Source organism: Argentina silus (genome assembly GCF_951799395.1).
Source record: "Argentina silus genome assembly, chromosome: 9".
Classification (NCBI taxonomy): Eukaryota; Metazoa; Chordata; class Actinopteri; order Argentiniformes; family Argentinidae; genus Argentina; species Argentina silus.
This window is the reverse complement of record NC_139663.1, coordinates 9,064,187-9,076,518: the sequence shown is the minus strand read 5'-3', so window position 1 is coordinate 9,076,518 and position 12,332 is coordinate 9,064,187. Positions and strand designations below refer to the sequence as shown.

The 12,332-nt window shown below is 43.4% G+C and overlaps 1 protein-coding gene across 1 annotated transcript; it reads right to left on the bottom strand.

Annotated features, from left to right (window-relative positions):
• Nucleotides 1-556: 556 nt before the first annotated feature.
• Nucleotides 557-11,496, bottom strand: rab5c (RAB5C, member RAS oncogene family). Its single transcript, XM_083676810.1, has 6 exons — nucleotides 11,359-11,496; nucleotides 4,814-5,214; nucleotides 3,098-3,249; nucleotides 2,765-2,887; nucleotides 1,918-2,011; nucleotides 557-1,793 (listed from the first exon to the last, which is right to left on the bottom strand). The coding sequence occupies exons 2-6, from the start codon at nucleotides 4,977-4,979 to the stop codon at nucleotides 1,666-1,668; spliced, it is 663 nt and encodes a 220-aa protein (XP_083532936.1). The 5' UTR covers nucleotides 4,980-5,214; nucleotides 11,359-11,496; the 3' UTR covers nucleotides 557-1,665.
• Between the last annotated feature and the right edge of the window lie 836 nt (nucleotides 11,497-12,332).

Here is a 12,332-nt window from a genome sequence, read left to right as displayed (position 1 = left end):
ATTCAAATAAAGATGAGATTCAAGTCCGGCAGAACAATAGCTACATTCATTGTTTGACGGCAGACTTAAAGGATACTACTTAAAGGATTGAATATGTTGCCTGGCACATCAAGCTAAATCTTATACACCAATTGTCATCATTCATTTAAAGGTCAAATGAGCAGACAGACAATGAGATACCTTCCCCCTTATTTATTGGTAAAATTACAATTTGTTTTTCTTGCTTTCTCTACCCCTGCCCCCACCCTCCCCATATCCCCCCACCTCTCAGCAGTGATAGCTGTAGGTTCTGTTGTGCTAGTCATTGATGTCATAATAGACGCTGACAACACTAGTCAAAAGGAATCCCTCCCTGATACGAAAAGTAAAAAAAGAAGAGAGAAAAGGTAAAGCAAAAGACTGAAGATAACTTCTGAATTCACAAAGATGACGAGACAGAACCAGTGCACTCAATACCAGAGATCTTCAGAACAAAAGAATCATACACAAAGAAAAAAAAAGAAAAAAAAAGAAAAAAAATCTTTCCATCACAAAAATAATTGAGGATGACAAAATATCATGTTGGGATTGGGAAGGTATTGTATTCACAATAACTACTGATTGGTTACATGTTTGAAGAAAAAAAGATACAGCGACATGTTTTCAATACAAGTAATTGTGATTTTGGTCAAGAAAACAAATCTTGCTTTATCCGTTTTTTCGTCATTGTACATGGATGATTCAAAAACATTACATTAATGCTAAAATGACTTATTGGTGACTTATTGATGTTAATAATGTACTATGTATATGGTTGGATATCATAGATTAATGATTGGAAAACCTTAGGTGGTCTAGCCTTTGAAATCATACTGTTTAACTTGTGCCAAAAAAGAAGTAGAAGTAATAATAATAACAACAATAATAACAATAATAACAATGCAATAATTCTGTTAATCTACACAACTGCTATATCTGGAAGGAAATAACTGTCCATTCTCCTAACTCCTTTTTGGGTTGAACCCTCTCCGTTCGTTTATTCCAGGGTGATGATTGGGAACAAGAGAGAAAACAGAAATAATGAGAATTGCTACATGCACCCACCACCAAACTAAAACAGGGCTGTTTTTTTTTGTTTTTGTTTTTAACAGTGACATCAGACATAATGGAAATACTGTAGTATTATGGTACATAAAATTACAAGAGAGAGGGAGGAGCAGGAGAGAAAGGAGAGGGCCAAGAACCTGTTAATATTCCTCCCAGTTGCGTTTAATTTTTTCTTTACAGAAATACAGAGAAACAAAGAAGAGCAGGTAGCTCTGTTAAGTGCGATTGGTAAGGTTGATCTTTCCCCCCCCCCCCCCCCCCTCCCTCAAATGGGGTTGTTTGTTTAGCCTGGGTGATGTCTGATGTCCATAAGTATGTCCTCTGGTGGGTTAAAACTCGATTTTGTAGGTCGTCGTGGGGTCAATTGCTTTGTCTGTCGTTCGGATCATTAGTTGGAACCTTGGGTTGTGTTTGACAGTAGATTGGCCTGTGGGCTGGTTTGCTTATCAGTTGATTGGTACTGTGTTGGTGCTTGGTAGTTGGTCAGACCACCAGTTGGTTTGACCATGGCATGGGGATGTGTTTGTCAGCTGGTTGATACTGCAGGTCGGTTGGTGAGTTGGTTCAGTTGGCTCTGCATTAGTTTCCACCACCGCAGCACTGGCCACTTCTGCCCTGTGGGGCCGCCTCCTGAAGGTCCACTCCACCTCTGGCCCGGCCACCGGCCCCTGCACCACCCTGGGGCTCGTTCTTGGGAAGCTTCTTGGCTAAATGAGGGAGAAAAATGACAGAATTAATGTCTTTGCACACTGAAATGATATAATTTGTTGAAGGAATACACTTGTGCATGCATATTTCATGTGTGCCAAGACAATATGGTGGTGCTCTTACCTATGGCCATAAAAATCTCATTGACGTTCATAGCAGTCTTGGCTGAGGTCTCCATGAACAGCAAACTGTTGTCGTCTGCATATGCCTGTGCTTCCTAAGAACAATGAAGGGGTGACAGATGTTTGAAGGCGAAAAATCACAGAGTTTCATTCAAACAAACATGCAGATCAACTAATGGATACCAATCAATGTGAGAAACAATTTAAGCCTATACATAGAGTGGCAGCCGGATGGGAGTAAGAAGGGGTATGGTAATAGAGGGCAAATGTGGCAGCGCGATGGCTCCAACCCATGCCCATATTAGGGCTTCCTGAGAGGAGCAACACCTGAGAGAAATCATCGGGCTGAGTGGCTGTGCTACAAGGAGAGGCGAACAAGGGAAATCCACCCGGAGAAGAGTGAGTAGTAAGAGTGAAAAAACAGTGCTGTGTGCCATTCATCGTTGTGATATTTGTTTGATTAGGAGAACCCGCTTGTGTACCGAACCTCGACTGTCTGACTACCCTGCTGAAAGACCCGACCTGGGGCGTAAGAGAATCTGCCCGAGTACCGTCCCCAGCTCTCGACCCCCGACGATTCTCCAGGAATACGGATTAACTGGAACCCACCATCGACACTCACTCCCCCTCCCCTTTTCCCCTGCAACCTCAATAAAACCCTGATTGACTTTGTATTCCTTTGGTTGTGGACCTCTTATTATTTGGCTTGGTGTCGTGGCAACTCCGCCCCCCCCTGGGGTTTGTCACAATAAGTTGTTTCTGGATTCTTCTCTACAAACAACTGTTAAATATATCTTTTCTACAAAGATTGCAGTGGGGGCTGTGTGTCATTGGTGGGAGTTCTGTACCTGGAAGTCCACAGCTCTTTTGTTGGCAAGGTCAGCTTTGTTCCCTGCCAGTGCAATGACGATGTTAGGGCTGGCTTGTCGCTGCAGCTCCTTCACCCAGTTCTTTGCACGCGTGAATGTATCCTGCATAAAAAAAATACAATAAATTATAGATACACAATTCACAAAGGATAACAAGAAGGCATCGCAGTTACAAGAGCAAAGGTCTGTCCCTACTTGGGATCTTTTGAATAATCATCAACCTCAGCTGCATTTTGACAGTTAAAAACACTGCACACAGAAGTTTCAAAAGGCACGCAGGCAGGCCAGCCCCACACGTGACAAGTCACTCACTGTGTTGGTGATGTCGTAGACCACTATGGCAGCCTGGGCGCCTCTGTAGTACATGGGTGCCAGGCTGTGATACCGTTCCTGTCCTGCAGTGTCCCAGATCTCAAACTTAACTGTTGTGTCGTCCAAACAGACCGTCTGTGTGAGGAAGGCAGCTAGAGAGAGAACAAAGACATACAGTACATATTAGGATTAAGTCCTGGCCTTGACAATTCGTTGTACGCCCAATTTCAAGCTTCTCTGTTTGTTTTTGTGTTCAAGGTAGAGGTTGGCTAATCCACAACAGAAAAATGGAACTGCAAGCTTTTGTTCCCTCAAGTGCACTTCCTCAGTGCTTAGCGACTTGATTGTATCTTCAGGTATTATTATCACCATTTGATAGTGTCAAAGGGGTGGGGATTTGATATGGTATTTAAACTACAGCCAGGCAAATTCAATCACAACAATCAAGGACATGAGATAGTACCAAGGAAATTACATGATGAGTACACTTAATGAAAACTCATGAACCTACAAAGCTTGTTCTGAGGAGAATTGGGAGGTTTCCAATAATTAGAAAGGAAGAGACAATCATTCTGTAAGTAAACAAGATAACATTGCATAGCATTGGGTAAGGGAGCATACAAAAAAGGAAGAGCAAGAGGTATATACTGTGGCCTACAAGAATGAGAGATGTAAAGAGATTGAACAGAAAGAGTAACTAATCCCTTCAACAGAAGGGTTCTGCTTATTCAGCCCATTGTGTCACATGACAGAGGAAAATGTGCGCTCACAGGAGTCCTGCACACTCTAAAGCTCTGTGACCTTTGACCAAGCAGCTGACGACAAGTTAACTAAAAAGAAAAACTGCTGACTGGTTATAAGTCTTTGGCTAGTGTAAGCACCAAGCTTCCTGTCTGTCCAGCCCCCCCGACCTTGCTCATGTACTGTAAGATGTACCTGGATACATTGTACATGGTACATTGTACATTGTACATAATTAAAATGTCAATCCCAAAGAAAGGAGGTATTGCTGGAAAACCACTTCATCATTATGGCAGTCATTCATTCACACTGTGCCTTCTTGTGTGGACTGCATAGGAAAAGCATTGCCTTGAAAAACAAGGTGAAGCTAAAGAAATAGCTAGCCAAAACATTACCTCTTCTTTGCAGTTCTTTTAATATTAACACAGAAAAATAAAAGCTATTTGAACAAATCCATCTAGCCATCAGATATTGGTTTGCAGTACAGCAGGTCCAGGAAACCCCATTGTTGACCAGCTTCCTTCCTGGTTCAAGGGCTCGGAGACCCCCTTCCCTTTGCTCCCTTCAGGGTAAGTTAAAGTTCAGAGGACGGATGAGATCAAAACTGTCCACTATTTTTCTATATTCTTTTCAGGTTTAATTCTTTGGCTTGTAGAACTCACTCCTTCTGGCATGTTTAAAATGAAAGTCTGAGAGGCTTGGCCACTCAAGCATAAGTCATGTGATCAGCTGCCAAGAACTGGTTTTGCAGCTCCTTCTTATGACCTGGCGTTGACAACAGCTAATGTCAGGTCATAGTTACATAGCCCCAGGGAAGGGACTGTAGCCTATATCATAGCTTCCCTTCAGTTTAAAAGTACAAGCATTTCAGTTCTGTAAACTACATGAAAGGCAGACTTTCATGGAAGAAAAGCATACAGGTGCAATAAGGCAACACAAAGAGGAGAGGACTGACACATGTATCCCGGGTCTCACCTCCGATGGTGCTCTCCTGGTACTCATGGAACTGGCCCTTGACGAAGCGCAGCACCAAGCTGGACTTGCCCACTGCTGACTCTCCCAGCAGCACCAGCTTGAACTGGCAGATCTTGTTGCTTGCCGCTGCGCCGTTGGTCCGTGCCGGTCCTCCTCGACCTGCCATGGTGCTGTGCAGAGAGCTTCAACAGGACAAGAGGCTGGAGGTGGAGGCAACCCTGGGTGGGTGTGTAGGGCTGAGGATCTGAGCAGAGGCTGGAGGTGGAGGCAACTCTGGATGGGTGTGTAGGGCTGGGGACTGAGGCTCTGAGCAGAGGCTGGAGCGAGGACTGGCCGGACGAGGGTGGGCTAGGCTGGGCAAGTCAAGGCCTGGCAGTGAGAGGGCACTTCACCTGTGGCAACTGAAAGAGATTCAATAAGATTTGAGGCCCAGATAGATGTAATCCAGTTCCTCATTACAACTTCATTAGCTTTTCAATGCCAAGCAATTACTGAAGTTTATTAGTAATTATCATCAGTAAAAGGCTCAGATGAACACTATGAATGAAATGAAACATCCCAGTGAGTCTTAATATCAACACTATTGTCAGACATTCATTTAGATATGGTGTGGACACAGATTTCAGAAATTGAATCAATGAAGCCAAGGTGGGACAGGGTGACAAGGGGGCTGATATTTTATTCACATTTAATTTTGCCTGAAGCCCTAAAGAATTTAAAAAGGCCCACACCAGCCAGTTTCGCTTCCTAGTTTTTCTTGAAAAAAATACTCAAAGAACAGAAACACAGTGGAGTGGAGACGTTAGTCATTCAAGGAGCTATTTGGGAAAGTAACGCCAGATATAGCTTGGAGCAATTCTCAAAAAAATGTGTCAAAACATTTTTTGACTCAAAGAAGCCAGTCAAGGGGGTTCGGATAGTTATATTTGACTCTGTCATACGCCACAGCACATGGACAATCATTTTATGAAGAGCTAAGAAAATATAATGTATTGCCCGAAATACACATACTTTAACCCAAATGGCAATTTTCGACATGAATCAAATGCACACCAGAGTGTTAAATCAGCAAGAAGATGTCAAAATGACTGATGTGGGCCTTTAACAACACCATAGAGGAAATACCCTAGCATTATGCCTGATGAAGCATTTAGGGCCTAGGCCTGGTAAATATGCAGCTGGCTATGAGTAGCCTAACCACGGTCAACAATAAGCAATCACATTAATGACACTTGTTGAGAGAAGTTGAGAGACAAAGCACCCCCAGCCACCCCAAACCTCCTGTTTAGTCACTTTAAAAGCATAGTTAAACTCGTTCTCAGGTCCTGGATGTATGGCCTGCCTGTCTGTGGCTCTCTCTGTGTGATGTCTCTGTGATGTCTGAGACCACAGACAGTGAAAATACAGAAGAGGAAATGGTAACCCATGAGCTGCTCTGTCGATAGGACAGTGTTATGATCAACTCTCCACATCTAGCCTAGCTTAGGCTACTTCATTTAGTTAGGCCTACATTAAATAGCCTTGTCACATGATCGTTGTGCACACAGGCTGGACCATCAGGTGACAGAGTCCAATATTGTTCTTTACACCATCTTCTATACAAGGAGGCTATGAAAACAAACTCTTAAAACCTTATCTTCTTCCGTTGTGCGATACGTGAGGTCAGTTAACTTCTGCTCCGTAAAAGGGACAGGAAACGTAATTCATCTCAAAGCAGGAAGTGAGGGTTGCAGAAGGAGTCACACTTTACTCTGTGGATACTCTGCCCTAAATTCTAAAACATTCATCATTGGGAAAACATGCTAAAACCCAGTCAGTGCAACCTAGAGTAACATGGATTTGAAAAAGAAAGACATACTGTAGGCTGGTATTCTATAGGCCTAATAATACCTATTTTTCAGTGCATTCAAATGTAGAGAAAAAGCTGACCACACCACCAGACTAGACAGAGGTAACGAAGACGTGTGGGGAATAATGCAAGACTCAGAAGAGAGAAGAGGAAAAAAGGATTGGATAATTGTGAATTGGGAGAGAGAGATAAGAAAGAAAAGGGAAGATGTGGGGAAGTAGATAGGAGTTGAGGAGAGAGAGCAAACAGGGGATCTGAGAGGACATAGAGGCAGGCCAGCCAGAGTGGGGTTGGGGTTGGCTCTCAGTCTCTGGCCGGGCTGGTCCTAATCTTCTGCATGTGACTGGAGATCACGTCTGTGGGTTAGTAACCAGCCTGGGAAGATAAGGCCAGCAGACGCAGACATCCAAACACAGGGCACGCACACACACACACACACACACACACACACACACACACGCACACGGGTTCATAGTAAAGCATTACAAAGAACTCAAAATATATCAAAGGTCAGACACCACGGAAAAGAAAAGAAAAAAGCACCTTCATCACACAGCTAAGCTTCCCACAGAACAATATCTTGCCAACTGCTTACACGGACGGACAGACAAAATAGCTTTGTTCATTGGGTCAACAAGTTATAATTATAATGAATGACAACACAGGCATACTTCCTCTCTTGAAACATGAAAAGATAAAACTGCAGCCTAAGTTCTCATAAAACTTGATATTCGTGTTTCCGAGAAGAAGGAATACAGTCAGTAATGTCCACAAAATATTTCCAATTAAGAAAATATTTCCTGTCTCGGCCAAATGTTTGGAGGCGTTTTGTACAAGACCTGTTTACCCTCGCCTCCCTCTCGGTATGAAGGCATAACAACAGGTGCTCTCTGACCAGTGACCATGCATGGAAATAATGGGGTCAGCTTCAGTGCTCAATAGCTTGATAGTCAAAGCCAGGGAGGAGAGATTAGAGAGAGTGAGGATGGGGGAAATGGAGTTGAGTGTGTTCACAGCCTGAGGGCTAGAAAAACAAAAAAGGTGAAAGATAAGGTTTAGCCTAGGCTGTTATAAGCCCTAGGGCTGAGCATTACTGACAGTAAAACAGCTGTTCATGGTAAGAGACTACAATTCAAAACTAAAATCAGATTTTCGCCTTCAAACTACCTGTACCGGCCTTCAACCCTTTAGAAATATTCAAAACATGATGAATGTAGCAACAAGGCTAAAGAACAGCATTGGTATTAATTGTACCACTGTAGTGGTCATTGTCGACATGCTGTTCCTCAAGGTGATACTGAGAGAAAAGATGGCAGCAGTAGAGGCCTGTGGTAGCCAGCTCAGCCCCGCATTGGGAGACAGACCAGCATGTATCTAAGCAGCACTACACTGATGCTTTAATGGCATCTCTAATGGGCTCTGGAGACCTCCACGGGGAAGTGGGTCAGTGAGAGTGAGGAGGAGATGGGTCAGAGAGAGGGAGAAGAGGAGAGGGAGAAGAATAGAGAGAGAAAGTGGAGGGGGGGGGGGGGGGGGGGGGAGATGGTGAAATATTCATACAGGCCTCTGTGTGCTCTACTGCTAGCTTGATATCCAAGCACTTAGTGAGACACAGTGAGCCACCACACACTCGGGCAATTCCACATAGGCTACACACATTAACTACATTCATTCATGTAGGGGATAGACCTGTGTCCATGATGCATTTAGTTTACGCCTAAACACAAATAGCCTATGGTTACAGCCAAGACAGAATGCATTCACATTTTTCTGTATGTGCATGGCACCCTACAGGGAGGAGGGGGGGGGGCTCCACAATGCAACAGAAAGGCTATTACGAACCCACTTGTATGACAACATCAGTGTGAGGTTGAGAAAAAGAGACATGCTCGGTTGAGATAACATGAGTGGTCATGGAACCCTTTCCCCTTCTGCTGTGGTGACACACAGACACAATCACACACTCAACAATGACCACCCACAAACCCTGTCACAATAATGGCAAAATCTCCAGAACCCCGAAATAACCAACATACGGCATGTGTCATATGTTGGCTAGGCCTCTCTGACAATGCCTGAGCAATGCGTCAACGGATGTGTCAGCATGCGACAACTTGCATTTAACTTCATCACCAAGGCCATAGAATAAAAGGTGCAACAAGCTACCAGGCAGACCTCACTCAACCAGTTACCTTAGAAACAAGTGGTGACATGAAAGCTGTGCTCTTTGCTCTAGGCACTGGAGGGGGGCAGTAGCCTAAAGAGGAGGGTGGAGCCAACCACCAGTCATACCACCACCACCAGCATGCCTCTGCTGGCTCAGGGTTGGGCCTGGTCACTGCATGGACGGAAGACTTCACAGGAATATCATGAAAGGGCTCAGATCATGATACTCTCATAGCCGGTGATAGTCAGCTGACCAATTCTGATATAGGCTATTCACAGCCGATTGCCGGACGATCGTAGCGATCCATAACACGGTGATGAATCTTAGGGGAGACAGAAGCCTATCTCCAACGCAACATGCATGTTCACCGCTCCTCTGATGAAGGTTAGACCTCCTAGACTGAAAAAAACAACACCCTTGACTTCTGATCTTGGAAAGAGACTGCAATGATTTCACAGGGAGGGGTCAATTGGAAGGGAGAAAAACCGTGACAAAGTTCCTGGGAATGCAAACAGGATACACATCAACAGCAGATGATGGGCCCATAGGAAATCACTAGCACTTCCTTCTCTTTTTGATTCTCTGTGTCAGAACGACGGGTGAAGCAAGAGCCTTTGTAACCCACGTCTACACCATTCAAGTCATTATGGAAATTGGCCGCTAACACACATTGCAGGGAAATACAAATATGAAAGTAACAGGCACAAACACACTATTAGGCTATGACATGTTTGGCGCAACCTGTGCAGAGGTAGAGAAACAGGAAAATGACTGTTCGAAACTGCACCCAGCAGGGGACGTCTTAATCCATGTCATACTTCTATGACTCTAGGCACTACTGACCCAAACTAACCCACCCACCAGTGTTAAATGATAACAGCCCTAAGCCTTTTCTCAACTGCAGAGATAACAGGTGCCGGGTTAGGGTGGGGTTGGTGGGTGTCACCACTGGCTCTAAAAAACACACACAATTAAAAAGATAAATCAATTTACACACTTATTAAGCTTTGAATGAGCCACGTCAAGCACAAGGGACAAATACAAAAACTGAAATACATAACCATGTCTGATTTTTGTGTGTACTGTTTGAACAATAAGGGGACTTTCTTCTCATCTTTCTTAAACTGGTCTGACAGCAAAGTCCACCGCTCACAGACCCATAACCACAGCACTAGCAACTATTCAGTTTCAGGAAGGTTTAACAGACAAATCTTCACACTTACAAGATATTATCACACTTCTGCAAGTCTAATCACCATTATGAGTCATGGTTCTCTACTTTTGCCTAGCCATGCTTATGCAGGTCAGTAGGGGGGGGATGGAAAAAAACCTTTTCTAAACCAGGCTCAGGACAATCAAACCAAACAATGCCTTGCGCCATCCTTTACGTACCATTGCTCGAGCGGGACAAAGTCCACATCAAAACATGGCAGTAGCTCCTAGGCAAGTTATCAAACATCCTTCCTCTGTCTCAAAGGTCCTAACACTCTAGTTATAGAGCCATAAACAGACCCAGATCTTGCAGTAAAAGTAAAGACATATTTGTGTAGACGGTGAGGTGACAATATGACACAAACCAGGGTAAACCAGGCATACATCACACAAAAGCACCTCTTTACAAGAGATGCACAATGGTGTATTAGGCATCTGACCAAGTTCCCATAACAATGATATAGGCAGCAAACTGTGTGACTCAGTCAAAACCTTCCTGGACAGCAGAAATGAGTGTAAAACGTGTGTGACACCTTGCAAGGTCAAAATTCAATTTGTGTAATAGAACATACGAAATAAGAAGCTGACATGGAGCAGGATGCATATATAGTTGAAGTTAGTGGGTGTCAAACTTCCTCATACCATTCTGACATCGCTGAGAAAAAAAAAAAAAAAGCTTGCTGATACCAGCTACGTTTCGGACGCACCCATAACTCATAATTTGGCATGTTAGGTTAAAAAGAACAAGATACAACCACAATAACAAAATTGACATGACACATCACTATAGCCCACTGGCACTAGCTTGCTCGCAACTAGTTTGCTAGAAACGACTTGCCATTTTCTGACATATGTTTGACACTTGGCGTGTACCATCGTTAACAAGGCCACTGACAGTTAGCTAATTGGTGGTTGCTAGCTAGCGATCACTACATAAACTAAAAAAATATGTCAATGACAGTAAGCAGAAAACAGATGTGACGTTAGCTAGCTTGGTAAATTAGCTAGCAAGCTAGCTAGCTAATATCAAGCTTGTGCTGACATCGCACACAAATATGGGAGAAAATCAATGATCTGTGATACATCCCTCAAATTAATGTCTAAACATGCACGTGCAAACTGAATAATGTCATTAGGTTGTGTCAGTTCATTAGGTAACAGGCTCATCAAAGTAGAGCAGTCTTTGACAGTTAGCTAGTTAGCCAGTACTAGCTTGGGACGCTAACCAGTTGGCTTGAGCTAGCCTGACAGATTGTCTGGTTGATTGAACAAAAATTGACGGTGGGAATCTGACACATAAAAACATTTATAGCTTACCGTTAAAGGCAAGAGTCAAATAAGCGCTCCCTGTTCTTCTTATACTCCCACTGCACAATCTTTCAGAATTTCGACTTTGACGACTTTTTCCTCAATCGCAGCTCACATCGACTGCTCACCACATAGGCCCCGGCCTTCTCTTCCGGTAGGTGCGATTTCTTTCGGGGAACCTCCCACTTCTTGTCAGTGGGACTGTTTTTAACCAATAATATTACCGTGCGCTCAGAGACTATCGACGGGAACTGTAGTTTGCCAAACTTAATTATAAACAAGGCATTCAACGCAGATAAAGTTCCTGACAGAGACAAACACATATCGTATGTGTTCTGCTATGGTGGTGTATATTGCTTTATGCTATGGTCTACGGTTGTTTTTGCTGCAATCACTTATCACCATTCGATGGCGCTGCAGACCACCACCATTGCTTTTGGACACTATCAAAGTAGCCTCCTCTCTGTTGCCAGCATGCATAAGGATCCATCGCCCTCACAGAACAAATGTGATATTGATATTGATGTTCAGTTTGCACCTTAAATCATTTTTATTTTACAAATCAAATCAGCACCATCAGTTACAGTATGTTTTGAAAGAAACAAAATATATTATTGTACAAATAGCATAGGTTAACTCAGTTAAGGAGTCCATGTTATCATATCTGTTACTACAACAATATGAGTAAAATGTAGGCTACATTTTACAGTGTACAAAATGATGCAAGGAACCAATCAAAATAGAAGCATAATCATACTAAGAGATCTGTCCTAGGACGAATTACATTGCAGAAAAGAGAAAAAACATTGCTCCTTTTTCACCAGGATAGTATTTCTCAGCCATGCTAGCCTACAAAGAATCCCTTAATGAGCACAGACGTTGGCGGTATGCAGTAGAGTCCATATCATCAGATCCACATAGTTTGGTGCTCAGAAAATGAAATCACTCAAAACCACATGCAGAATAATGCTCTTTATGTGCTG

Excerpts from the sequence above, each read along its gene's own strand:
- rab5c (XM_083676810.1), bottom strand. The coding sequence starts at position 4,979 with ATGGCAGGTCGAGGAGGACCGGCACGGACCAACGGCGCAGCGGCAAGC. Across the intron at positions 2,888-3,097 it reads TCTACGACATCACCAACACA|GATACATTCACGCGTGCAAA; the intron begins GTGAGTGACTTG and ends TTTTTTATGCAG. Across the intron at positions 2,012-2,764 it reads AAAGAGCTGTGGACTTCCAG|GAAGCACAGGCATATGCAGA; the intron begins GTACAGAACTCC and ends CATTGTTCTTAG.